This window comes from Chaetomium tenue (genome assembly GCF_020726465.1).
Source record: "Chaetomium tenue strain MPI-SDFR-AT-0079 chromosome Unknown F5144scaffold_5, whole genome shotgun sequence".
In the NCBI taxonomy this organism is placed as follows: domain Eukaryota; kingdom Fungi; phylum Ascomycota; class Sordariomycetes; order Sordariales; family Chaetomiaceae; genus Chaetomium; species Chaetomium tenue.
The window spans coordinates 2,131,150-2,156,767 of NW_027117333.1; the positions used below are offsets into that span (position 1 = coordinate 2,131,150).

Below are 25,618 nucleotides of genomic sequence, written 5' to 3' on the forward strand. Positions count from 1 at the left end.
TCTCAGGGCCATCCGGCCTCCCGTGCCGTGTACCTGCAGGACGAGTTCCCGTCCTCAACTGATGTAGTATCACGTGTGGTGCTTTGAGTCGCTACTAGAGGTTTGAGTGTGTCGACGCTCAGTCCTAGAAGATGGGCCCTGAGATGCATGATAGGGGAAATATGAGAGGGAGGGCTGCTAATGTGAAATAGGTCGTAGATAGATGGAGAGGATGATAGGGGGAAGATGAGGGAGAGCCAAATCGAACCCGGGCCCGTCCGCCTCCCTATACCTGTCTCTGGAGAGCACGGGAGATCAGCCAAGAGAGTCGTTACGTCAGTTTATACAGTGGGTTCTCATCCGTCTAAACGTCGGGCCGTATTAGCTTAGCCGCTAGCGGATTTTAGTCTCTTGCTTCTCCTCCGCGTTGAGACCGTGATATTTAACCCCGAGCCTTGGGTCGGATTGTCGTCGTCAGACTCTTGTCCCACCGCACTACCGACTTTCCTCTTCCTGCCCGTCCGACCGACCGCGCTCACCAGCGCAGCGGCCTCCTCCCGCACCTCCGCCTTCTCCACCTTGACCACTGCCACAGCATCACCACCAGCGACCAAATCCAACACCCCCGCAACCACCGGCCCAACCACCGGCCCAACCACCCCCCGCTTCCCCTCCTCCCCCCCAGGAACAACAGCACCACCACCACCCCCCCCTCCCCCCGCCTGCCCCTTAAACGCCTTCAAATTCGCCGTAAACAGCACGCTCTGAGCCCAGCCGGCGTGGGCGCCCCAGATGCCGCGGAAGTGGTCGCCCACGGCATCGTGCATGGTCTTGGTGAAGGTCTTGCTCCCCTTAGCACCCTTGCCAAAGCCGTAGTCGCGCTGCGCAATCTGCCACACGTGCGTGTCCACCGGCACCGCCTCCCACCACCCCAGCCCCATCAGGCACACGCAGTCGGATACCTTGGGGCCGACGCCGGGGAGGGTGAGGAGGGCTTCGTGCGCGGCGCGGTAGGTTGGTTGTTCTTGTTGGTTCGCTGTTTCTGTTGGTGGTGTTGGTGTGGGGCTGGTGTTCGAAACTCGTTCCGATTTGATGACATCTTTTGGCGTGTCATTGGGTTCGAGCTTGATGGTGGCGGTCGTGGTGGTAGTGATGGCCTCACCAACAGCCGGACAGGCAGGGTTCCGGAGCTGGCGAAGCCATCCTGCGGGCTTTTCTGAGGATACCATGCGCGCTGTTTCGGCAATGTACCTCGCACGATAGCCGAAACCGAGCTGGCGGAGGTGAGCTTCGACTTGGTCTCCAGACAAGGCCTCCGGGCCTGGGAAGTCGTGGAATGGTTCGCCTTCAATGGTCGCGACGTACGGGCCGTAATGGATGCAGAGCTTTTGAACCATCTGGCTGATGCGCGAGATGTTGTTGTTGCTACTGCAGATGAAGGCGACCAATGCCTCCCAGGCTGGCTGGTTAAGGATGCGAATCCCAGTGAAGGCGGGCGCACGGCGGGCAAAGTTGGCATCAGAAGCAGCCCATTGCTTGTAGAGTGAAGCAACTGAAAGCGAAAGAGCGAAGTAGCTGTGCAAGAGTGATGCTGTATCGTCCTCTTTGCTGTCGCTATCACTGCCTGCTGTGGGTGATGGAGACCCCGGAGGCACGGAGGCCGGAGGCGTCAGAAGGTTACTGGTTGTCTTGGGCCATGACGCTCGATAATGCAGATGCGATGAGTCTTGCTTCAGCGAGATGAGGCGACCGCCAAGTACACAGTGCCTAGTCTGTGTCAGGAGGAGATAAATATAACATTGGGGTGTTGTCGCATCTATTCTCACCATTCTTCGTTTATTTTCCGCCACCGAAACGATTCTACAGCTTATGTTAATGGATAGCTCTCAAACTGTAATGGTCTAAATCAAAAAGAAAAGAAAACAAAACCTACGTCCGCAGCGGAGCGTGGTGTCAATACAAAGCTCAGTTAGACTCAGGGGCAGCTTTCGCCAATCCGCCGCCTGGGCTCCCATTGGATGGGATGTTGAGGGATACTTAGAAGGTAGGGAACTTAGGGAAGGTCGCCGGACTCAAAATTAAATAAAAAAAATATTATTAAATTACAATTGCGAATAAATACCCGTAGTAGTACGGGATGTCGATAAATACCACAGTTGAGGGAGAGAGCCAAGCCTTTGAAGATTCCGAGGTGATGTTTGAAGGTTCAAGTTGCTTTGTAAGTTCGCTGCAAGGAGCCGAGCTGAGAGAAAGCAGAGCTGGAGAACTCCGCTGCCTTAGCCCAAAGTGGATTGGCGTGGCCAAGCCCGCATTGTCGCCCCAAAAAAGTTCCAGCCTCGCGATCAACTTGAACGCCCTCAGATCACGTTCCTGCGAGCTCTCCCTCGTACATATCTGCGACTTCAAGTATCGCATCAAAATTGATTAGCCAACCGCAGCAATTACAATGAATGCGGATAGTTACGGCTCCAGAGGTAGGCCTGGCCCCTTCTATTATGCTCAATTTAATGCTAACCGACGCGACATAGACGGCGGTCGACACGGCTCGTCTCGCGACTATCCGGTAAGTGCATATGCCTGCATCATCATCTGTGGCACCGCTGGAACTGACATGGCTATGGGTTAGCCTTCGCGGAGAGATCGCGACGATAGACGCGACCGAGGCGACACGCGAGAAAGAGGCAGCGGTCGCAGACGCTCTCGTTCCCCCGACTATCGCAGCGGCGGCCGATCACGTCGCGAAGACGGCGATGTAGATGCCTACTCCTCGAGCCGAACCCACCGCGACCGCGAGCGTGAGGATCGCTACTCCGGGCGGGATCGTCCCCGCGGAGGTGATCGGGGCGAGAGGGAATGGGACCGTGATCGGGGTGCTAGGAGCCGGAGGGACGACGACGACCGGCGGGAGCGTCGCCCGGAGCGGGACTTGATGGATGACCGTCGCGGGCCGGGGCCTAGGCGTGATCGCGATTTCGATAGGGAACGGGAACGGCGGCGCAGTGTGTCGCCTCCCCCCAAGCAGCGCGAACCGACTCCCGATCTTACCGATGTGGTCCCTATTCTTGAGCGGAGGCGGCGCCTGACACAGTGGGATATCAAGCCACCCGGGTATGACAATGTTACAGCTGAGCAAGCGAAGCTCTCCGGCATGTTCCCCCTTCCCGGCGCGCCGCGCCAACAGGCGATGGATCCAACCAAGCTCCAAGCGTTCATGAACCAACCCGGCGGCGCCGTCAACAGCGCGGCGCTGAAACCCTCGAACTCCCGCCAGAGCAAACGCCTAATCATCTCGAATCTGCCCGCGTCGGCCACCGATGAGAGCCTCACCAACTTCTTCAACCTCCAGCTGAACGGCTTGAACGTCATCGAGACCGCAGACCCTTGCTTGCAGGCACAAATCGCGGCCGACCGCGCGTTCGCCATGGTCGAGTTTAGGAACAACACGGATGCGACGGTCGCGCTGGCATTGGACGGCATATCGATGGAGGCGGACGATGCGCACGCGGCGAACGGCAATGGTGCAGCACCTCAAGGACTGCATATCCGCAGGCCGAAGGACTACATCGTGCCTGCCGTTGTCGAGGACCCCAACTACGACCCAGATTCGGACAGGCCCTCGAGCGTGGTTGTCGACAGTCCGAACAAGATCAGCGTAACCAACCTCCCGCTGTATTTGACTGAAGACCAGGTTATGGAGTTGCTTGTTAGTTTTGGCAAACTAAAGTCGTTCGTCTTGGTCAAGGACAACGGCACGGAAGAGTCACGGGTACGCTTCCCTTGCACCAAAATGTGTAGCGCGCCGGCTAACAATTTTAGGGTATTGCATTTCTCGAGTATGCCGACCCAGGCGTCACCAGCGTCGCCATCCAAGGCCTGCATAACATGATGCTCGGGGAGCGCGCACTCAAGGTCCAGAAGGCCAGCATCGGCATCACCCAGGTCTCCGGCGAGATGGGTGTCAACGCCATGTCCATGCTTGCTGGCACAACATCGGCCGACGCGGGAGCGGGCAGAGTGCTCCAGCTGCTGAACATGGTGACCCCAGACGAGCTGATGGATAACGACGACTACGAAGGTATTTGAGAACCCATACTTGACTAGCCGTTGGACACTTTGCTGACAATTGCACAGAAATCCGTGACGATGTCCAGGAGGAGTGCGAAAAGTTCGGCAAGATTCTGTCTATCAAGATCCCTAGACCGGCCGGCGGGAGCAGGCAGTCGGCAGGCGTCGGCAAGATCTTTATCAAGTTCGAAACGCCAGAAACCGCCACAAAGGCGTTACAGGCACTGGCCGGCAGGAAGTTTGCCGATCGTACTGTCGTGACGACATATTTCCCTGAGGTATGATTCAGATCGAGCTCTTTACCTGATGATTGTCACAACTGACACCAGCACAGGAAAATTTTGATGTGAATGCTTGGTAATTTGTGGAAGGAAGTGGGCTATAGAAGAGATCTCGATGGCTAGGCGCCTATTGATACGGGTTGACTGGAATGGGAAGCGCTGAGCATGACAAAAATGCAAATGTTCTCTTGAGCCCGAGTTCGGGGACTGTTGTATTCTTTCGACATGGGTGGCATTTAAGTAACGTGTACAATTATCAATGACGAGGACGTCGGTTCTGTGAGAAGCTTTGTTGAGGTCACCCTGGTCGAAGTATTGCACACTGATTGCTCTGGGAATTGGGTGAATCAACGCTGTTTGTATTCATTGGAGTTTGCTATCTAACGGCACAGAAACCTACCGATTGTCAAATGACAAGCCATCCAAGCTGAAACTATGAGCAGGTTAGCTCTGCCCATGGCAAGATAATGCTTCGAAAATGAAGGGTATGATGCCAATGAAATCAGAAGTCCGATTCATTCATCGGGTCCCGAAGGACCCTAACATAAGAGGTACCAGAAAAAAAGTAAAGTGTTATATCATCAGGGAAAATGGCTTGAAGGGAGAGTAGAGAAGTCGGTCGCTTACCTGCTGGGATTGCCAAGATGACGTCTTGTTACCGCATATTGGCGGCTGGTGATGTAAACAAAAAAGTTCAAACCTCACCGAGCGCGGGCCGAAGCCCGACAGGCGATGCCCGGTTTTGTTGTTGTTTTTCAAGGTGGGAAGGCAGGAGAAGTTTGCTTGCAGAAAATTTCCCACTTTAACTTCGCAGCTGGGCCCACCTCAGAGTAAATCTTGGCGCAAAATCGGGTCACGGGTGTCATCACGTGAAGAACTCACCTCCTGCAGCCAATCACAGCGCCGGCCCTAGTCAATTTCTCCGCCCACAGAATCACGAACTTCACGAAGGAAATTTCGCTCGCATCTGATTCTCTCGGCCAGCCAGCGACCAACTCGACAACCCGACCGCCGCCGTTTCCGATACCTCAGAACACCAACCACCGTCACCATGGGTCGTCTTCACAGCAACGGAAAGGGCATTTCGTCCTCGGCCATCCCCTACTCGCGCACCGCGCCGGCGTGGCTCAAGACCACCCCCGAGCAGGTCGTCGACCAGATCTGCAAGCTCGCCAAGAAGGGCGCGACCCCCTCGCAGATCGGTGTCGTCCTCCGTGACTCCCACGGCATTGCCCAGGTCAAGATCGTGACCGGTATGTTTGGGATACCTTTCTTGGGGAAGGGAATGTAGAAGTGGGAATAGTGGTGCTAACTTTGCTGCGATAGGTAACAAGATCCTCCGGATCCTGAAGAGCAACGGTACGGATTGATCCAGCTCCTTTGAATATTGGGAAAGAAAGAGATGGTATCAAACACACCACATGCGACGATGCCCCGCGCGCGTACGAGCCTAGGCGGCGAACCCCGCATGGACGACCGAGCTGGATGGCACGCGCAGACGTGGGGAAAAAGATAGGAATATGGACAAGAGATGGACTATGCCTCTGTTTGGTCATCAGGCTGACAGAGTGATCGTGTGTACAGGTCTTGCTCCCGATATCCCGGAGGACCTTTACATGCTCATCAAGAAGGTATGAACCTTGAGCGCCGTTCCGTTCTTGGGGACGGTGTGGCGTGCCCCCAGGCCGCAGCACAGAGCGATTGCTAACCGATTCAGGCTGTTTCCGTCCGCAAGCACCTTGAGCGCAACCGCAAGGACCGCGACTCTAAGTTCCGCCTCATTCTGATCGAGTCCCGTATCCACCGTCTGGCTCGTTACTACAAGACCGTCGGTGTCCTTCCCCCTACCTGGAAGTACGAGTCGTCGACCGCCAGCACCATGGTCGCCTAAGCGAAACGCCGCAATGGGTATGTCGTGTCGAGACGGGGTTCGCCGCGTGGCGGAAGCGTGGGGAGGATCTGGTTCTTTGCAGCTTTTGGCCCGCCGCTGTGTAGCCGTCCGCAGGTTTGGTCCGGGTCATTGGAGTTGGGGAATGGAAAGGAAACTTGCATTCTAGAGTACCGCAATGGACGCAGGATAGTGCTCTCTCCTGGGCACGAAAAGCATGGGATGACGAGTGACGAGCGAGGAAATAAATGCAATGCATTGCTCCTCTCAACTGCGATATAATGTTCCGTGAAGTGGTATCTCAGGCCCAGCAACGTCCCACGCCCACATGAATTCCTTGCCCCATCACTGCCAGCCTTTTTCTGCAAATCACTGCTCCGACCCCGACGGCTTGTCCTCAGACGACTCGCGCTTCACCCCATCGCCCAGCTGGGGAGGTTCTTCCTACGAACTCCCCTCCTTCCCCTCCAACTCCTTGCTCTTCTGCAGCAGAAACTCCCCCAACATCCGTAGCGGATCCTTCGGCCTGTCACAACAACCCAATTGTCAGCATCCCATTCTGCGCAACCTTCCAGGAAGAAGCCCGCTCGTAGAGAAGACACAAATAAAATAATGAATAAAAAAAATAAAAACTCACTGCTCCCTCGCCACGATCTTCATCCCCTCCAGCAGCACTCCCGTAACCTTGCTATTGAGGTACTGCCGCACCGGCGCGCCGTGCGCCGCCGCTTCTGTCGGCATCGCGAACCCTGTCGCTGTTGTGGTTGTTGTTGTAGTTGTAGTTGTGTCGGCTGGGTGCTGCGAGGCGGCGCGTGAGCTGGGTTGGTTCTGGTTCTGGTTCTGTTGCTGCTGTTGGGGGGGCTGGCCGGGTGTGGGGACGGGGGTTGGGATGCGCGCTGTTGAGGATGCTGGCGCGGGTGCAGTTGTGGATGTGGTCGTGTCGTTGTGTTGCGGTTGGGGCTGTGGGGGTGCTTGGGGTTAGTTTCGTGAGGCACAAAGATGGAAAGAAAGGAGCTTTTGGGTTGTGGTTGTCGCTTTGTGTGTGTGATTCTGCGTGCGAATCAAGCCAAAGGGAAGGACGTACTACTGCCGGGGAAGGGGCATCGGTCATGGAAATGTCGGTCGCATCGGGAGCGGAGATGCCATTGACTGTTTCCGGGTGGGAATTTGGGGTTTCCGTGCCCGGGATCTGTTGTGGAGCTGTTTGTTCGGACATGTTTGTGGTGTAGAATGGTGATTGGAAGTAACTATCCTGAACCTTGTGTGTGCTCGGCGCAAATCCGTGATGCGACTGGGGCATTGAAGCTTCGAGTTTAAAATGCCCCACAACGTCCCACCACTGCAGGACACGAAGTCACGGGATGTCGCGTCCAAAGGAAGAAGGTGCCCCCGTCGCGCTTCTTTCTGACTGCTTTTCTGCCTAGAGGTGAAACCCAATTCCCAACTTCTCGTTCCTTCCACCGTTACCTCATCATGGTCCCTCACACATTTGTGTACTTCTATCACGGAAATGGATCGTTTCATTCAAAGGTCCAAACCCAACAAAGCCCCAGTACAACCTACAACTAGATCTCTTCTCCCCAAATCAGAGCAAAGATCATGTGAGCCGCCGAGAAAAAAGGCCCGGCTCGTTGAAGTTCAGGTGGGCAGCGATGATGAAGATGGGGACTCGTCTCCAGCCATTTCGAATTGGGAGGAGGAAGACTTTTTGACCTCCGGGGGACATCCCTTTGGCGATAGCCCGCCAGCCTCCGGGGCTGACGAGGGCGATTCGCTTGGGTCTGAGCACCAAACAGCCTTTGAAAACTCACTTCCCGCTGTCGCCACCGACAAGGAGGCCATTGAGGAGTATGAGACTTTGCGGGCATCCCAGGCTTCGCAGGATGAGACAGAGAATGCTTCTGCTAGAGCAGACGCCCGACAGTGGGTTCGAGGGAAGAGCTCTATCTATGTCGACGCGTTCAATCTTGCCCTAGATACGGTTCTCGAAGACGAGTCACATCTATTTGATGTCGAGGAGAGATGTGTGTTTGAGCAGTGGCGAGGCTTGAGCTACGAGGCTCAGTATCTGTGAGCATTCCCGCCGTTCGTCGTGGCCCGCTATCTGACAGGTCAGGTACGTACGTCTCTTTTTGCGCAAGACCGCCTGCTGGCATCGTGTCGAGCGTCTGGGTTATCACAATGACATCTCGGATATGCCAATGGCTGTTGCTAGTCTGCTCGAGTCTCGGCCGCTTCTGAATGATACCAATCCTGGACTTAACGAAAACACCGGCGATTCCGATGGTTGGAAAGCGGATGGCGCGTTCTCTTTTGCCGATAAATCCCACTCGTGTATCAAAACGATTGAGGAGGCCGTCACGCTATTGAGCCTAGAAGAACTCAAAGCGCTGGCCAAGGAGGCCAAAGTTCAGGGCAAAAACAAGTCTGACCTCACCAAGGCTTTCTGCCGCACGAGCGCCCAGCAGTCAGGTCTGATGGCGGTAGGCCTCCGCCGCTCAAGCTCGAAGGAGTCAACAGCCTCCGGTAACAGCCTGGAAAACCAAGACTCGAATCGGAACACTCACTTCCTCAACAAGATTCTTGCCATTACCGGGCCTTTGGTCAGGTTATCGGAGCCTGTTTTTAAGTTGTTTGAGCGTGTTCACCTCGTCTTTTATCGCTCAACCGAGTGGACTGAGAAATCGCTCACGACCATCATCCTGGCCAAGATGGCCCGACGAAACTACCCCGACTACATTGTGTGTCGATCAGCCAACATATTTCCGTCCCGGCAGCATCTTCTAGAATTTGAACTCTCCATGAGAAAAGAGTTCGAAGTCGATAGTGTCCTCGAGTTCAACGGCCCGCCTGGAGAAGAGGGCTTTCGGGAGGTTCTTGCTGTCTTCGAAACGATTGCGCCGCGTTGGAGGGAGTTGATCAAGGAAGAGAACGACAAAGAATCCCACCTGTACGAGTTTGGTGAAGGTAGTTATCTTCGCCGGTTCAACGCAGGCCATGCTTTTACACGCATCGCGCACAAGGCGGCCCATGTTCTCGGCCGTCTACACAACTACCTGGAGGAGCATAAGCTGCTTACTGAGCTTCTCCATCAGTGCCTATTCCATCCCGCACGCCGTGGCTCCTGGTATCAGCGCAGGGCACTGCTGGAAGAACGGTATATGTGGGAGGCAGGCCCTGACCCTGTGTCGACTGACCTCGAGGTCCAGAAGAAACACTGGCAGCGAATCGCGGTTACTACATGCGAAGCCGCTCTCGAGGACCGTGATTGCCATCTGATTTACCACTATGACCTACAGAAACGTCTCCTCAAACTCGAAAAGAGGCTACGAGTTCCTCGCCGTCTCCAACACGATTTCGGGCACGTCAAGCTGCGTGAACCAGAAGTGCATACCATGGAAGGTGTACAGGTGGTCCGAGACGAGCCAGATGTCAAAGGGAAGGCCGGCCGCGGACCGAGCACCAAGACGGTATGGCTCGACGAACTAGGCGACCCGGGCGAGGACGGCCAACCCCTCCATGTCAGTGTTGAGGATATGTGTCTGTCATATTATCGCAGTCAGGGGTGGAAGGGTTATCACAGCGAGGGGGGCATTCTACGGACGCTATTCGCCTATCTGTTCTATGACGTCCTTTTCGTTTACATACCAAACGTCTTTCAGACGCCTTTCCAGACCTGCCCACTCGACCTCCACACAGACGCCTTCTACCCAGCCCGGGCAAGTCAGATCAACCATAGGCTTGTCCAGATCGGCAACGGAGAGGCCGAGCGGATACTACGGGAAGTTCATGAGCGAGAACATGAGCGCCGCACCTGTGTCGTGGGGTTAAATTGGGACTTTGAGATTGAGGATTTGGCCGACCTGGTGGCCTGCTTCGACGGAGGGGCGCTTGCTGCCGTGTGCAAGGTCATGGCGCAAGAGTACAGGGCTCGGGGAGGCGGCGTACCGGACCTCATCCTGTGGCGGACGGGCGGAGACGACGGCGAGGGCGGTTACCGAAAGGGGGAGGTGATGTTTGCCGAAGTCAAGAGCGCCAACGACCGGCTCAGCGATACCCAACGTCTGTGGATCAATGTCCTCACCGGGGCTGGAGTTCGTGTTGCCCTCTGCAATGTAAGAGCTCGAGATGTGCGAGCAAGCTGATCGAGGCACCAACCGCCTTTCGGTGTCGCCGGGCGAATGGTTGATTCTTCGCCCCAACGAAAGCGCTGAAAATAGCAACCTCATCTCCGAACCTTAGGCCGCGTGTGACCAAAGCCTGCTCTCTCCGTGACGGCCTCAAGGACAGCGAGGCATCCTTGGCCCCCCAACGGCTCATAATGGAAGCGATGAACCTAACCAGGGCTTTCTAACCAACGACTCGCACGTGGGGAGGCGGAAGGAAATGAAACAGCTCCAAATATAGAGCCGACCCGGCTGCACGCGTTTCCAAATGTTCGGGAAGCCTTCGAAACGTGGACATCTGCGTTCCACCCCCAATGTCACCAGTGAAGGGGGCTAAGAACAGCCCCCCCTGGTTGACGTTTCAGGTAGTATGCAGTTTCGAGATCCCTTCTCACACTCAGACCCTAGGCCTGAGGGGTAAATCGTTCGACACGTCTCTGGGAGGCCGTCGAGGGGCAAAATACCTGACCCCTTCAGTTTCTCGCCAATCTTACAGCCAGACTTCGAACTTATTTACACAGTACGATCGCCTTCTGCACGCCCGACATATTGGCTTAGCACCAATCAGGTGCGCTGGTTTGGCATCGTCTTGCACGAAATGTGACGAATGAAACATTGCCGTCTCTGCTATGCACGTAGTCACACACACTGACCTCCTCCGCTGCACGAAGCCAGAGATGCGCTCGGGTGTACCTTGCCTCTCGGGCGAGACGCCACAATACAGCAGGCAGATGCAGATGCACTTGCCGACGGACACCAAGCAGGAAACGTGACGGACCAGGCCTCCCGTCGCCAATCCCTTCAGCGGGAAGAGAAAGAAGCATGCGTCTCCTTCGCGGCCGGCGAGTCGCTCACTCAGCGCTTGAAAGACCTTAGCAAAGTGTTTCCGTCTCATCAACAGACTTGCCATACCCTCTAATTCTCAACAATTGCTCTGTCACAAAACCGACACCTAACCACCCTTCGCTCACATGGGCAAATTAACGATACTCATTTATCCCTTTCCCCATGCGATGCGATGCGATGCTCACCCTCATTTTTCCACATTCTCCCCTCCACAAAAACGGGCGCTTAACAGCACCATCCACGCAGCCAATCACCTCCCCCAGGCCCGCACCCGGCACACCCCTTCCTGCAACTGCAAGTGACGACACACACAACAACAGCTCTTGTCCTGGAAACGACATGCGCGATTCGGCGACCGGGGGGCCCGAGTGGAGCCCCAGCACCCCTCCCGGGGTGGTGTGGGCGCTTAACAGTCACTGGCAGGGCGACGGGCCGACCAGTGAAAGCGCCCCCAGTGGGGCCGGCTTGAGCTTGACCATGCGGGCGGGATTGCGCTTGGCTGGTTTGGGCATGGCGCGGGTTTGGGGGGGATGGGATGGTTCTGTTGCCGCTTTAACGCAGCGAGAACGGGGTTCGTTCAATGTCTGCGCAGCGCTGTTGAGGCTGGCTGGTGAGAGACCACGCAAGGAGAAAAGGAGAGGCAAGTCGGTGTATTTGTGACTCGGTGTGTTTGAGAGCTTTCAGATGGATATTGAACGGATGCATCATTCACTTTGGCCATTGGAGGCGAACCATGCATGAGAGAATGTTCTTTAATAACGGTTGGCACTTACACACCTAGCTCGCCTCGCATACTGTGGCAGCGGTTGGGGGCCAGATTGATATTCGATCCAACAGCAAGATCATCTGATCGGTTAGGAAGCAAACAAAACAGTCAGTATCAGCGGTTTGACGACACCAGAGTAAAATAATCACAATACTTTTTTGTAGCTGCCTGTCAAAGTAACCCCCAACCCTGTCACCGCCCATCAACCAACGCAACTGGCCAGGACAGGGAAGCTCCCGCATGCATCGACAGGCCGCCGCTCATGCGACCGCCCCCTCATGATGAACAACAGACAAAAACAAACGCACAAGATAACTGGCCCGCTTGGAGGGATGATCGCGTACAGAGAGTAGAGCACATAAACACAAATAAACAAACAAGCGGGATAGGCTGTGGATGTAGGAAAGCAAACGACGCAACCGTCACAAGGGAAAACAAGGTGTCTTGCACTGTACGTCGAAGGTATTCAATTCCCACGGACTACAGTATGGGCAGGTAGGCAAATCGCTCGCTATTCACATGTAACCGATGTACATACACAATGCAACTAGGTAGCTCACTGCACCCCCTCCCTGCCTGGGGCCCAAATCCCCCCCAAGTCCCAAAAACCTCCACTTCAAACAAGCCCGCAATGCTCGTGCCCTGCCGTGGTATTGAAACCCTTTCCTTCCTTCCTGCCTTCCTCACCAAAACAGTTAAGACGCCGTCCCGCAACGCCGCCCTTCGCCCTTCGCCCCCATGTAAATCCACCCATCCATCCATCCATGCGTTCGGCGCCAAGCAGCGTGGGCTAAAACCCTCTTTTCGCCCATCCCTGTACTCCCCGTGCCGTAAAAAGAAACTCCCATGTCCTTCCTCTGTTGTGAACCCCGTGGGTATGTGATGATGATGATGTGGTGGTGTGATGGCGGTGCATCGTTTGTTGAACAAAGAAAAATGATTTGACCAGCTGGTGTGGTTGTGGTTATGTTGTTATGTCGCGGTCGCCAGTACCGCAGGTAGTAGGTATTATATGTACGCAGTCCCGTATCCCCATTTCCATATCTCGGAACCCCCTTTCCCTCATGACTTGACGGCCGTGTCGGTGTCGATCTTTCTCCTCTTGCCCTTGGGCGCGGGCGCCATCCTGGGGGTGTAGGTCACAGTGCGCGTGACCACCTCGCGGATATGCCGTACGCTGGACCTCGACTTGTGCCCTGGTGTTGAGGGCGTGCCGGCGGTGGCCTCCCGGAGACCGGGTGTCTCGGGCTCGGCGGGGCGCTTTGAGCCGCCGGGCGTCTCAGCGAATCGCCTCGACTTGAGCGCGGCTTCCCAATCGAAGGGTGACCTGATGGATGCGGCGCTGAGTGGTGACCTTGGGGAGTAGAGCCCAGCTGTGGTGACGGCGGGGGAGGCGGGCAGCTTCATGCTAGGGAATACGGTTGGCCCGGCAGGTGGCGCGGACATGGGGCAGCTGGGGCCACCGCGGGGTGGGGTGGGTTTCTTTGTTGTATCTATTGGCGCAGGCTTGGAGCCCTTGGTTTTCTCCTTCTCCTTCTCGGTCTCGTCGCACTCGCAGCTCAGTTCGGACCGGGCTGTTGACGGCGCGCTCTCGATCTGGTCCCCCTTCTCCTTCTCGGAGTCCTCCGTCTCGGTGGAAGAGCTGCTCGCGCTGCTGTCGTTGCTGCGCGCGCTGCTCGTGCTGCTGGTGGTGCTCACTGTGCTTGTTCGGTTCAACACCGCCTTCCCTGTTTGCGGTGGCGAAGCGAGACACGGCGAGATTAACGACATGCCCTTGAGGAAGTCCAAGTAGGCAACAGGAGGCGTAATGGGGGTCTTGAGGAGATCGTGCTCCAGCTTGATGGTCGCGCTGAAGGGCCCGGCAGAAGGAAGCCCGGCGGAGGGCAGTCCAGAGGAAGGGATGGGATCCCGAAAGGCCGATGTCCGTGAGATGGCGGACAAGGGTGTGTTGACAGAGACGGCCGACGGTAGCGACACGGCAGACCGGAGCTCCGAGGCAGACGGCGGCATGTGGGGGAAGTTTGCGGTGAGGGGTGTCGACACCCTCAGGGTAGGTCTCGCCGACATGTTGGCGGGTTGTATGGTGGTTGGAGAGAAGGGTCGGTGTGTGCGTTTGTCGAACTGACAGTCTACTCACCTCGGGGAAGGGTGAGAGAAGAGCCGGCAGTTAGGCGGGAGAGGAAGACGCAAGGTGCGGGAGGGTGGGTAACCAATGATTATATGAAGGGATGGGGTGGGCAACGGAGGAGCGTCCAGGCTCCAGACAGAAGGATCGAGCGCTGATTCCCCGCGTGGGCTAGTTTCGGCCGGGGGGTTCCTGGCGCGAAGTATCCCTGTATCTCTGAATCCCAGAACACCGGGTTGGCACACCGGGGTCTGCTGTGTGGCTTGGGATAGCTCAACAACAAGCAGTCGGTGTCGTTGGTTTGCTGAATCGGCCCGCGTCAAGACCAAGTGGGGCCAGAAGACAAGTGAGTGAGGATCAGCTAGACGAAAGAGGGACGGAATGTTAGCCAGTCGTGCCTATAAAAAACAAAAATAAAAAAGTATGTTTGCGCTGAGTGGCCGGTTTGACGCTCGACACGCCACGAGAACGAGGACAAGGTCAAAAACAGAAGACAGGCCGAAGAAAGCAATCGAATTGCGGGCAGGGGTTCAGGAAACAGCACACCTCTTGTCGCTGGAGGGGGGCGGCGTTAAAGCAGCGGCAAATCAAGAGAGCGGCCGCAGTGGGGCAGGCTTGACAAGCGAGCAGCGACCACTCGACAGGGGTCTCTCCGGCGGCAGTGAAAGGATGAAAGGGTGAAAGTGTGAAAGTGTGCTTGAGATGTGACTCGGGTTGCAGCTGGCTTGCCCCGTCTTGATGCCCGTGCTGTTCGACTTGTTCCTCCGACGTTCCTCTTGGGAAAAGCGCTCGTCAAGAAGAAGTGGGCGGAACGGGTCCTTGACCGGGGATAGAAGCGGGAGATGAGATAATAAAAACAGTATGCACTTACGGAGTACTGCCTGTTCAACTGAGCGCTTAACAGGGTTCGATATGACGAGGCGCCGAGGCAGACTGACAGGTCGTGATGTCCGAGTCGGGGATTTACCCTCTTAAATCTGAACTGCTGAACTGGGACCAAAACCGTCAGTGGGCGCTTCACGGGCTAATTTGCTGGGCTGCGAGGAGGAAGAGGGAGCCCGGGCACAAGTGCAAACCTTCAAAAAGGAAAATGGTATGGTCCGATTTGCGGATCAGAAAAGATGGCGCCGGGCCCAGTAACTACAGACTGTGGAGGATGCTTGATGCTGGTGCTTGCCACGAGCCACCAAGGCTGCGCGGATCGTGATGGCGTCGGTCTCTCAACCGCTGGGACAGGGTTCTTGTGCCTGATTGGTGGTAGGCGCGGGACTCTCAGCAAGGATGGGCGCTAAGGTGATATTATTAGCATCGCATCGTTTGATTGGACAGGTCTTGCCGCTCACCAGGTACCACAACGACAGCTGACAGTGTTTCGATGTCGAACTGTCTCGATTCTCGGTGTTGACGAGATGTGATATCGCAGTCGAGAATAGAAACAGCAAAGGTGAAAGGGGAAAAGAGGAACTTGATGTGAATGTGGGGGGAAGCTATCCGATAGGTCTGAGAGAGGGAAGAATAAGGCGGGTACGTCCGGCGTTCTTCTGAGATTAAGGTGCAAGTGAGTCCACGGAACCAGCCTGTGGGATGAGAGAAAGCAAAGAAAGCGTCGGTATGAGCGGAGGAGGAGATGAGTTCTGGTGCTGAAGTTTGACTCGAGCAAGCTGGAAACCTTTCTCTTAATATCGTGGTGGGTGTTTGGCGCATATATGCACCCTTCGCTCATGGAAAGCTCTAACCGCCTTTCCTTTCTGCAGCTCATCTGCCGTCGGGCGGGTAACCCTTTGCATGGCTTCCACGCCGAACCATGACCACTGGCTAGATCGTTCTCGAGCCGCCCTTCCGGATGCTTCGACGGAGCGCGCGCCACCAAGTTGCATCTGTAGCTACCCAAAGCCAAGGGCCCCATCAGTTCCCTTGCACAAAGGAAGTTAGTGGCTGTCCGTTTCGCGAATCCTCGATTCCCAGGCGCGCTTATTCCAGGCCGCATCTTCCAAGACCTCATCCGAACCGCGACCAACACCCTCCCCGCGGCTGTTGACGCGCTTGCAAGAGCTAGTTTAGCTTTGGGGGCGTCGGTTGGCTGACACCTCCCACACCGTCGGGCTCGGTACGTATCTTGCCGCCCTCGACCAAGTCAACCATTGGTTCACCGCCGGTAACCGTCCAAACCTTCATGATCCTGGGAATATAACATTGACAGAGCGCGCGCCTGTTCCTCCGGTAACACTACTTCCGTTTATCGGATCGAGAGGGCCGGCCTACTCTGCGGCCCTGCCGTGGTTTTGGCCACGCCGACTCAACGTGCCACCTCGCCGCATCGCCCACGAGGACCGTTTCTCGCTTGTCTTCACTGGTTGGTTTCCAGTATCAAGAGCTCATCTCGCCGAGGGATCGTGGCTGCCGATAGACCGATCCTTCGCGTGTTCATGTCGAGTCCAGAGGGCGGTGTGCGGATCGTAGCTTGGGCAGCTGTGCGGCATGCCGAAGGCTGGTATCTGAGGATGGAACTTTTCGGCGGCAAGGTTGCGGGTCTGCGGACTATTGGTCTGGCAGATGGTGTAGTAGCCGCTATAGAAACCAGGGCGGTACCGTCTACCACGCAAACAACGTGGGTAGCCGCGTGGGTTACTTGGTAGCTGGGCCTTCGTGCAGCTCCCCACTCGTTATCGCTGACACGTTCATTGTACTTGTGGGCGGATGCTTTCTTTGCCGTGGCCTCTTGACTGGGCCCCATGTCTGAACTGCCCTGCAACATGCGTCGTTTGCCGCTTCCACAGTCCATCCGCCATCGCCGGCCGCTGAGGGATGCCAAATCCAGAGGTTCACTGCCCAACATATCTCGGTTCGACTGCAAACCGCCGGTCAAGAGGAATTACAAGCGGGAATCCATGCTTCGTGTGTCAGGGTTCGTCAACTTCGCTTTACTCGTCGGCAGGATGTGAGGCTCCCCTCGGCCCCTAAGCCAACGACTCCATCTGCGGTTCTGGTTCCCAAAGGACCCAGCCACGAGGGCGAGACCATTGATCCTTCGGTTGCCGCCCGGCGTCTCAAGGTCAAATGAGAGGTGGCATTGCTTTCTCTGCGGCTAACGCACACGGATCCCCTGCTAACCAACTGTCTGCCGTCAGTAAACGCTATTCGAGCCGCTCATGGATCCTTTGCTGCAGGATACACACCTATCCCAATAAAGCAGCCGGAACGAAGCCAAATCCGTCCTGCGTCCGCCCCTACTAAAGCAGGTAGACGTGTGCCTCAGGACTACATGGGCTCGCTTTGGCCTCTATGGTTCGTGTTGATGCCGTGCCAGCCCATGTCATCGCGGATTTCGTGAATACGGTCGGGACAGGCGTGACTGGGAGGCACAGTGCCCCCTACTGGGAAACCTGCAGTGGCCATGGAATCAGCGGATTGACCCTGCAGTTTTTCCTTCCTCCTTCGGTGACTATCGGTGGGTCAGTAACCGTAACAACCAAAGAGCAAGGAAGGAAGCCTAGGATCGGAGGAACATCCGAGACCCATTTGATGGCGATTCTGGAACTTTGACCCACCTAGCCCGCAAAGTGCCGAAGTCCTTCGCCGTCTCCTTCTTCACTGTATCTCTTGAGCAACCTGGGGTTCACTGCGTCTCTCTGTCTTCGTTTTCCACCGGGAAGTTGGCGGAACCGAACCGCCAAAGGCCCCCAAAGGCAAGCCCAGGTGTCCGACACTGAAATGTGGCTTGACATTTTGATGGCAGGCTAGAGGGCTTGACGTGGTCTCTGAGTCAAGATGTTCCGGCTACCTGGTTATGGAGACGGTTGGGGTGCTGGGGTCGATCGAAAGCCAACGATGCAAGCAAGCGGCCACAGACGCAACATAATACCGCACGGCGTTACCAGTTTGTAGTTAGGAGGAATACAGTATCTGCATAGCCAGTTGTTAGCTCGGCTCAAATTTCGCGTGGGTGTCGAGAATCCAATACAAAAAGGTGTCTACTTTACCTGCTTTCCTTAGCCCTTTCGCCTTGGTGCATCCTGACATTCCAGGAGATGATGGCACAAGACCCTATCGTGGAAACAAGAGATTCCCAGGTGAATTGTGATAGTTTCAGACTGTGTTCTGTCAAAGAATTAAGATATGGAAGGAGCTGGGTAACATTTTTTAGGTCGTATCATCTTGCCCTTGAAGATTTGTCGTGGGTTAGTGGTTTAGGAAGGAGCGAGCCGCTGTCCTGGCCAGTCCGAAAACACTTTCAATGGTAGTTTTGGTGATTCAACAAACCGATTAACTTGGGAATTTAGGCTCTCAAGTAGACCACGCCATCACTGCCTTCAGTCGTTGATCCAGCGAGTTGTCGAAACAATCCAGTAGGACAGTATCGTATCAATTAGCATGTGTGCCTAATTCTGGGGAAACAGACACTGGTATCTAGCCATTTAACAATGGAAACTCCTACCTAACTTTTGAGTACGATATCTGAGCCCCTACTATTTTTTCTTCGTCACCAGAGCCTTGAACCAGATTCTCTCGCGCTGGTGCAAGTCGACTCCCTTCTTGGGATCCTGACACTTGACATAAGCGTCCCCTTCTCCTCTGCTGGCCTTACCTAAATATGGCATTCGCCTGTTCATCACATTCCCAAAACGCGTGTCTTTTGACTTGAAACGTGCCTTAACCATCACGCCCGAATGACATGGAACTTTCGGCGCAATGTCGTGGTGACCACCAGAAAAGCCCCGGCCATGTTGCAAACTGGAACTTCTCCACGAGGCTGCCACACCTCCAAACTTGAACCAAACCAAAGGAACCGTGACATTGAGGTTTCAGAATAATGCTACTAAGCCCACCGTTATTTGGTGTTTCCGGAATTAGGGATATCGATGCCCTCGGCCGGACAAACTCATTGATCGCGTCGCTGACGAGGTCTAGCGCTGACTAGTCGAATCCCACGGCACCGACCAACAAGACGGAGCCATGAAGACGAAGCTTGCTTACTGAAAACAACAAGCCTCCCATTTCTACCCATTGCTTTTGAAGGCTGTCTAGCGTCGCCCCAGGCGGGCCGTCGTATTAGGGGCTGAAGCCCATCACAATCAAGTCAGGAGAAAGCACCCTCTGGCCAACGATCACGAAGTTCCAAAAGCCAAGATTGTTTTTTTGCGGAGATGATTTCTGAAAAAGGGTTATCTCCCGTACTTGATACAATGCTTTCTTGACGGCGAAGGCAGGAATAGCCCAGGAATTGTTTTAACGACTTCGCCCTCGTGACGTTAAACACGCCACCAGTGTCACCTAGAAGGTAATGATCCCTGATTTCCTTTCTGTAGTTTCCGGTACCTTTCGGCATTGATCCACCGAAGCCCAGCCTCATACCGCTCAGTCGATCCTTCGCTCGGCTGCCCTCGCTATTGCAACACCCTTCCCTGTCCGCAAAGAGGCTTCGAGGCACAACGAGACGGGATATCAATGGCGTTTGGGAAGTTACGGAGAGGCAAACCCTACGCGGTTACTCATTGATATTACATTGTTCCTGTTTTGCAGCTCATCCTCTCAGTAAGACTAAGCAGCCGGGAGATGTCCGAGATCGTGGCATCTGCCGCACACTTGTGGTATCACCAAGTAGTTGACGGCCACAGAACACTAGCCCCTTTCCGTGAAATGTACAACTATCACTCACAGTGCCCTTGCTTAATAATTATGATCGAGACTGAGCATAATTGTTCAGGTATGTCTATGCCAGAACCAAGGGGTTTTTGTTTACTCCCAGCACCCCCTCGAAGGGGTTCCATCACGCCCCGTATTAGAAATAAACTGTGACCTGAACCAAGGTCACTCCGAAAGACCGCGTCAATAGTCATGCCGTTTCATCAAGCCTCCCTGGGGAACATTTTGCTAATTAGCTATCACCTCAGTGATCAACCCGTCCTGGGGCGGATATCCAACCGAAGTGCCGAGACAACGGCACACTAGTGGCCGCGTCCATGACAACCAGGCCGAGTACGCCAAACGGCGTTTACAGCCCCATCTAGGACCGATCTTCTTCCATGGCCGCATTCCCAATCAAGCCAGCCCAGTCCAGCGCGGCTGGCTCGGGAAGGCCTTCGCCTGATATTCCCCGTCAGCAGACGACGCAGCTTCCCAACCAGGCAAGGTAAAAGTCCTCAGCTCATACTCGTCAGCGGAGCAACCCGCCCAGTGCGGTAACAGAGCAACGTCCACGAAACCAGCTAGCCATTTCAGTCATGACAAGCGCCGACCCATTCGGCAAACCACCGAGACATGAACTCAACGCCAAGCAAATGCAGACACGGAGAAGAAGAAACACGTGCGTTAGACGAAAAGTGGCAGGGGTGGAGGGGGCAGACATATGCGACAATCTCGGCGTCGAATGGCAGAGCAGAACGCCATGTTCACGATCTCATTCGTTCGGAGGACCAAGATTTCACGAGGAAGCAGGGACAGGGGGGAGCTACTTGCCCAAATCGGCAAGGCGAGGGTAAACACTCATGGGACGAACGGGGGTTCAGTTGAACAATGGAGAGTGAGAGCCAAGCATCCAAGATGGTTTGGAGGAGGACTGGCACTGGCAGCTGCACACAGAGAGAGAGAGGGTGAGAGAGAGATCGACGGCTAGCGAGGCGGGAATCACTCCGGTGACAGAGATCAGGTGCGCCGACCTCCCGGTCGCCGGCAGGCAGGTAACGAACTCTGCGGGTGCCGATAGGGTAGGTTCCCCCCCCTCCGGGGGAGGTGACGGACGCTAGAGGTTGAAACAGAGCTTTCCCAGCTTCCCTTGCGCGGCCGCAGAATCCGGGGTAAAAGCACAGGCGTCTTCGGCCAATAAGTGGAGGTTAGTGCCGACGGGAAGAGCCTCGCGCCGCAAGTCCGCGCCGGTGGAGCAGAGCTTGTGACAGGGCGTGACGGTGATGCCCATTGGCGAGGCTCTCTCGAAAGGGTCACTTGTTCCCCCGGGTGCCCCAGCAAGACAAGACCGACGCTCCTACCGTCGGTCCCGCGCTTTGCGACTGCATTTGCCTTTTCTTTCTTTCCTTGTCCTTGCGCCGGTCGATCCCGCTCTTGCGCGGGGCCACTTCGGTACGCGATTGACATCATCAAAGTCACCTATGTCTGTATTCGTACACCAAAGCAGCTACCGAGGGTGGTGGCATGCTTGCTTTGGGCGGTTTGCTGGGGCCAGAAGGAAACGAGCGAGATGAGGTGCGATGATCGGTGTCAGCGGAACGGCATTGAAAGCAATCTTAGGCTGCCCTTCGAATGCTGCGGCGGCACTTGGTGTGCCGAGTTGCGCGCCTGGGGAGATGAAGGTGGTGAGGCGATGGTGGTGATTGCGACATTGCAATGACCAGGATTCGCGACGCGCGGTTGCGCTCAAAAACCACAGGAACTTTGGGCGATGGTGGGAGCACGGCGAGTTGATCAGATGAGATAACGCGGGTTAGGGTTTAAGTGTAAGACCAGCGATTCGCCCAAAAAAAAGAGCCAGTGACTTTGCAGCAAAGCCGAAAGCAACCATTTGTCGCTGCATTTTGATCCATTCATAGAGCCGGAAACATGAGAGTTTTGGAGCCTTCCCATCCACTCATTCATCGGCTTAACGATGCTGGGATGCACCGCCGCTTGTTCCCGCCACGCACTGTTCTCCGGGCTGCATGGAAGTGGCGTAGGGTTCATCCTCAAAACTTGCCGGGGAGGTCGGCAGACAGATCTGACAACTCATCCTGCGTCTGCTTGGATGACACATTCTGTCGTCACCTGATCGGGATCGGGAATTCATGCAGAGGGGAAGAGAGGGGGCACCGTGCATCCCCTTTCGTGTGTCCCGGCCCCCTCGTGTTTGCGATAGACACCTCGGCCTATGTCCCGTTTAATTTATGAGTCTACCGAGAAAATCGAGCACGTTCCTTCGTTCTTCGTCCACTCATCGTTTCGCTCGGGTCAGCCCTTCCAGCAATGGGGAACCATTGCCGAACTTCGGCGCCAGTGTAGGGGTGTCCACTTTGCTTTGTCCCTCCATCATCGTGGCGGTATTGAGGGTGAATTGGAACGTGTTGGGCTGGGGAAGAAACATCGGAATTGGGTTCGAGGTTGTCTTTGAACTGCAGGACTGCAAGACGTCCTCCCCTGCTTGTTCTGGAAGCCTGATTTTGGTTGACCGCTCTGCGAGCTCATTGGGCCCATGAGGCCGCGATGGGTGATCGAGACGGATGGCTGGGTCGGGTCGGGGCCCACACCGACTTTTGGCCTGGGAGGGAGGAGCCTGAGCGTTTTCCTGCAACCTCAATGCGCTGGCCCGCACCTCAACTTGGCACTGCTCCCTGCTTGCCCGGTCCCCTGGTCCGGCACCCGGCTGCGACCAAACTCGAGGACCACCCATCCGGCTGTTTGCCGGTCGAATAACTCGTTACTGTGCGTGGCGAGTCGGTATTCTCAAATTGGCCTAACCTTGGGCGCCGTTTGATGCCTTTCAGGGCCGGAGGCAAACCAGGCCCTTCCCATTACGGACCGCGTCAAAGGCCTCGACACTAATTCGGTGGGCCACAAGTGCCGGTGAAAGTGACGAATGCGGGTACGAAGTAACTCTTGAAGTACAACCAAGGTGGGTTGGTTTCGAACTGCCAGATTTGCAAAAGAGTCAGAACGCCTTCTCTGCTTCCGCAGTCCGTAGGAGGCTGCTTGGGCTAAATTTAGGCCTGGTCCGAACAGCTACACAACAGCCGGAACGAGGAGTCGTCAGCGGCTGTGGTGAGGCGAGTTCGAGCGAGAGACTGCTCTGCCGATCGTCGGTGAAGCCGACATGTTGCATGTCCTAGACACGGCGGAGCCGGCGAGGCTCTAGCTATGCCCTTCCAACTCGCCGTGGTAGGGTTGCGATTGTAGTGTAGGCCGGAGGAACTGCCGCGACTTCGTAATTGGAGACGGGTGTGTCTCGACGTATGTATTAAGGATGTTATGCGAGTAGATTTGAGCGGAGGTATGTGCAGTTCGTTGTGTTGCCTGAGGTTGCTTACCGATGACCCGAGTTTGGTTGTTGGGGAAGGACTGCAGTTGAATCGTGGTGGGTTCCGTTCCGCGGGATTGCTCTGCATCCATCCCGGTCTCCTCTTCATCCCGGTGCCCGATCCTGTCTCGCTTGTCAGCCCGACGGGCATCTTGGTCACGTCATCAACAAATGGATGTATTGTATGTACATAGGACAGCGGCATTGCTGTCGAATGTTGACAGCGAGTGTATTTGAACTACACTAGCGCCAGTCGCCGTCAATGCCAACTAACATTGACACTTCAGATGCTCTTATCTTTGAGTGACTTTTGGGTTGGGATGGAGGCTTTTGGTTGACAGCTGTCAATCGTCAGGCGTCAGAGGCGTCAGGCGTCAGACGCGTGGGGTTGTGAGGGAGGCACGCGTTGCACTTGCACCTGCCAAAGTTGACCGCTCTCCCGCTCCGGGTACATCCTCGCAGCGGGCACTTTCCTGCAGCGACACCCCCGAAAACTCCTCGGACCCTTACCCCTCCCCTCATCAACCCCGCCAGCCACCTGCAACTTGGAAGCAAAATCCTCTTGGGACGGCCCCACATACTAGCTGATTCACCCAACCAAATCCGCCTGTTAAAGCAGTCAGGTCGCGCCCTCAAATCATCATTCGGCCTTCCCTCGTCTCTCCTCCTTTCGTTCACAACCAATCAAGCACTTATTCGCCTCTCCACTGACGCGCTGCCGACGAGGGCAACGCCGTCCTAATACCCCCAAAATTTTCATCAAATCAACGGCCGCCTCCAATTACAACAGCAAGCAGCAGCAATTGCAGTCCAATTAGGACCGCCAAACCACCCAAAGAGTGTCGCGCGACGTCATTCGAATCGCTTGCACGTTTTCGCTTGCTCACTTGATCCGCGCGCCGAACCCAGGCAACGGTTTCGAGTTTCGAGCCCGGACCAGCGACGATTCTAACTGTCGCCCGAAGTCAAGGGTTCAAACAGCCCGGTCTGCAGAGACATCCTTGGCGCATTCGCCAGCATTGGAGGCGCAGGCAGGTGACAGGTATGTTCGTGTTTGCAAACCCGCAGCCTCCCGGCTTGTCCCGCGGTCGAACCCCAACATAATCGTGCTGTGCCTGGGGGTTCGCGGTGGCCTTGCATCCCGACGCCCTTGAACATGATGCAATGCGCAGCCCGGCCCTGGCCCCGGGCCTGCTTTGCGAGGTTGGTGAGGCGGTCGATCGCGGGACATCAGAGCCAGCCTTTTAAGACAAGAAACTAAGCCCACTCACACTTCGCCACAGGCGCCAATTCGTTCGGCAAGATCCCCTTTAGGTATCCACTCCAAGACGGCCGAAACAACTTTAGCTTCATTTTCAGCCAGTCAACAGCCGAGCGCAAAGGGGCAGCAAATCAACACTCGTCCCAAGGGGAAGAAAACACCATTAAACAAGAGACCTATCACCGCCCTCCTCATCGACATCGGCCTCACCATTGGCCCTGTCCCAGTCCCGTGATAGTTTCTGCCTGCGGACCGCAATCAACACCATCTCGCCGGCGTTCAATCATCGGCGTTGTTGCTGATTCCCAGTCGCAATTGCAAGTATTAACGCGCCGTGGCCCCCGTCCAACAGCGGTCCGTCGACTGTTGTGTAAGTACCCTCCTGGACCTTATGTCACAGCACCTTTCTGCACCTTTTCTGGGTTCTTGTCCTTGCATAGCCTACCCGCCAGCGACGCGTTGGTCCTCCCGCGGCTGCATCCTTTCGCTAGACCAATCTCCAGGCGCGGTTGTGCGAGGTCTTTTATTCTCTCTGTACCCGGCGATACTCGATCGTTGGGGTTTCGTCGCTTTCTTTCCGCCTATATTTTTGATGTGGGTGTACATAACTAACTAACACAAACAGCCATTAGCGTTCGCGAAGTAGTTTTGTTTGGTAGAGTTGACTTGGACGGCACACTCAACACGCCAGAACCCCCAAACGACGGATAGATCTCGAGACGGTGCGTTGCTTCTTTGCTTTTTCTTCTTGCTTACTCCTGCACCTGTCTCACACCAGCCTCGAACCCCTCACCTCCCATCCGGGAACATCCAGTTCCCCAGACACAGCTCCCCCACACCGTCCGACGTCTTGGACTTCCCCACTCTCGCACGCTTTGGTGCAACCCATTACACCCTTTCCTTCTGTTCTCGGCCTGCATTGCATTCTCGCCGCAGTTTTAGAAACGGCGGCAAGAGGCCGCATGCGCTGGGGACCCCGCAGCGCCAAACGACAGCCCTTTGGGACCAACGACTCCGCTGCCGCCTGGCACGACGAAGTCGAGATGCGCAGTTCCAGCGCATCCAACAACGTCTGTTGTTGTTGTTGTCTAGCCTCAGGCTGCCTCTGGTCTTCTGTCATCCCTCTCTTGGTGATGCTGCCCCAACTAGGCATGGGGCGATGAGCTGGTTGACATGGTGGGCCTGCCTCGTGCATATCCCGTCATGCATGCCAGCGCATCAAACCGGCCATGGCCCAAGGCGC

The 25,618-nt window shown here is 55.7% G+C and overlaps 8 protein-coding genes across 8 annotated transcripts; 3 read left to right on the plus strand and 5 right to left on the minus strand.

Annotated features, from left to right (window-relative positions):
* Positions 1-514: 514 nt before the first annotated feature.
* F5144DRAFT_594133 (DNA glycosylase) lies at positions 515-1,808 on the minus strand (the record flags this gene model as incomplete). Its single annotated transcript, XM_066790542.1, has 2 exons — positions 515-565; positions 639-1,808. The coding sequence occupies 2 exons, from the start codon at positions 1,806-1,808 to the stop codon at positions 515-517; spliced, it is 1,221 nt and encodes a 406-aa protein (XP_066641415.1).
* A 496-nt stretch (positions 1,809-2,304) lies between these two features.
* Positions 2,305-4,662, plus strand: F5144DRAFT_577656 (uncharacterized protein). Its single transcript, XM_066789215.1, has 6 exons — positions 2,305-2,453; positions 2,508-2,542; positions 2,606-3,745; positions 3,796-4,054; positions 4,111-4,322; positions 4,379-4,662. Exons 1-6 carry the CDS (start codon positions 2,426-2,428, stop codon positions 4,403-4,405), a joined length of 1,701 nt encoding a protein of 566 aa, XP_066641416.1. The 5' UTR covers positions 2,305-2,425; the 3' UTR covers positions 4,406-4,662.
* A 593-nt stretch (positions 4,663-5,255) lies between these two features.
* On the plus strand, positions 5,256-6,467 carry F5144DRAFT_577657 (40S ribosomal protein uS15). Its single transcript, XM_066789216.1, has 4 exons — positions 5,256-5,578; positions 5,652-5,684; positions 5,910-5,956; positions 6,043-6,467. Exons 1-4 carry the CDS (start codon positions 5,377-5,379, stop codon positions 6,214-6,216), a joined length of 456 nt encoding a protein of 151 aa, XP_066641417.1. The 5' UTR covers positions 5,256-5,376; the 3' UTR covers positions 6,217-6,467.
* Positions 6,468-6,657: 190 nt separating this feature from the next.
* F5144DRAFT_604249 (uncharacterized protein) lies at positions 6,658-7,429 on the minus strand (the record flags this gene model as incomplete). Its single annotated transcript, XM_066791331.1, has 3 exons — positions 6,658-6,739; positions 6,851-7,173; positions 7,298-7,429. The coding sequence occupies 3 exons, from the start codon at positions 7,427-7,429 to the stop codon at positions 6,658-6,660; spliced, it is 537 nt and encodes a 178-aa protein (XP_066641418.1).
* Positions 7,430-7,686: 257 nt separating this feature from the next.
* Positions 7,687-10,358, plus strand: F5144DRAFT_495033 (VRR-NUC domain-containing protein; the record flags this gene model as incomplete). The annotated part of the gene is made up of 3 exons (XM_066786075.1): positions 7,687-7,765; positions 7,962-8,239; positions 8,379-10,358. 3 exons carry the CDS (start codon positions 7,687-7,689, stop codon positions 10,356-10,358), a joined length of 2,337 nt encoding a protein of 778 aa, XP_066641419.1.
* A 2,695-nt stretch (positions 10,359-13,053) lies between these two features.
* Positions 13,054-14,058, minus strand: F5144DRAFT_494496 (uncharacterized protein; the record flags this gene model as incomplete). The annotated part of the gene is made up of 1 exon (XM_066786037.1): positions 13,054-14,058. The coding sequence occupies one exon, from the start codon at positions 14,056-14,058 to the stop codon at positions 13,054-13,056; it is 1,005 nt and encodes a 334-aa protein (XP_066641420.1).
* A 1,297-nt stretch (positions 14,059-15,355) lies between these two features.
* Positions 15,356-16,290, minus strand: F5144DRAFT_292315 (uncharacterized protein). Its single transcript, XM_066783826.1, has 2 exons — positions 15,460-16,290; positions 15,356-15,404 (listed from the first exon to the last, which is right to left on the minus strand). Exons 1-2 carry the CDS (start codon positions 16,116-16,118, stop codon positions 15,389-15,391), a joined length of 675 nt encoding a protein of 224 aa, XP_066641421.1. The 5' UTR covers positions 16,119-16,290; the 3' UTR covers positions 15,356-15,388.
* A 201-nt stretch (positions 16,291-16,491) lies between these two features.
* Positions 16,492-16,850, minus strand: F5144DRAFT_604252 (uncharacterized protein; the record flags this gene model as incomplete). The annotated part of the gene is made up of 2 exons (XM_066791332.1): positions 16,492-16,662; positions 16,746-16,850. The coding sequence occupies 2 exons, from the start codon at positions 16,848-16,850 to the stop codon at positions 16,492-16,494; spliced, it is 276 nt and encodes a 91-aa protein (XP_066641422.1).
* Between the last annotated feature and the right edge of the window lie 8,768 nt (positions 16,851-25,618).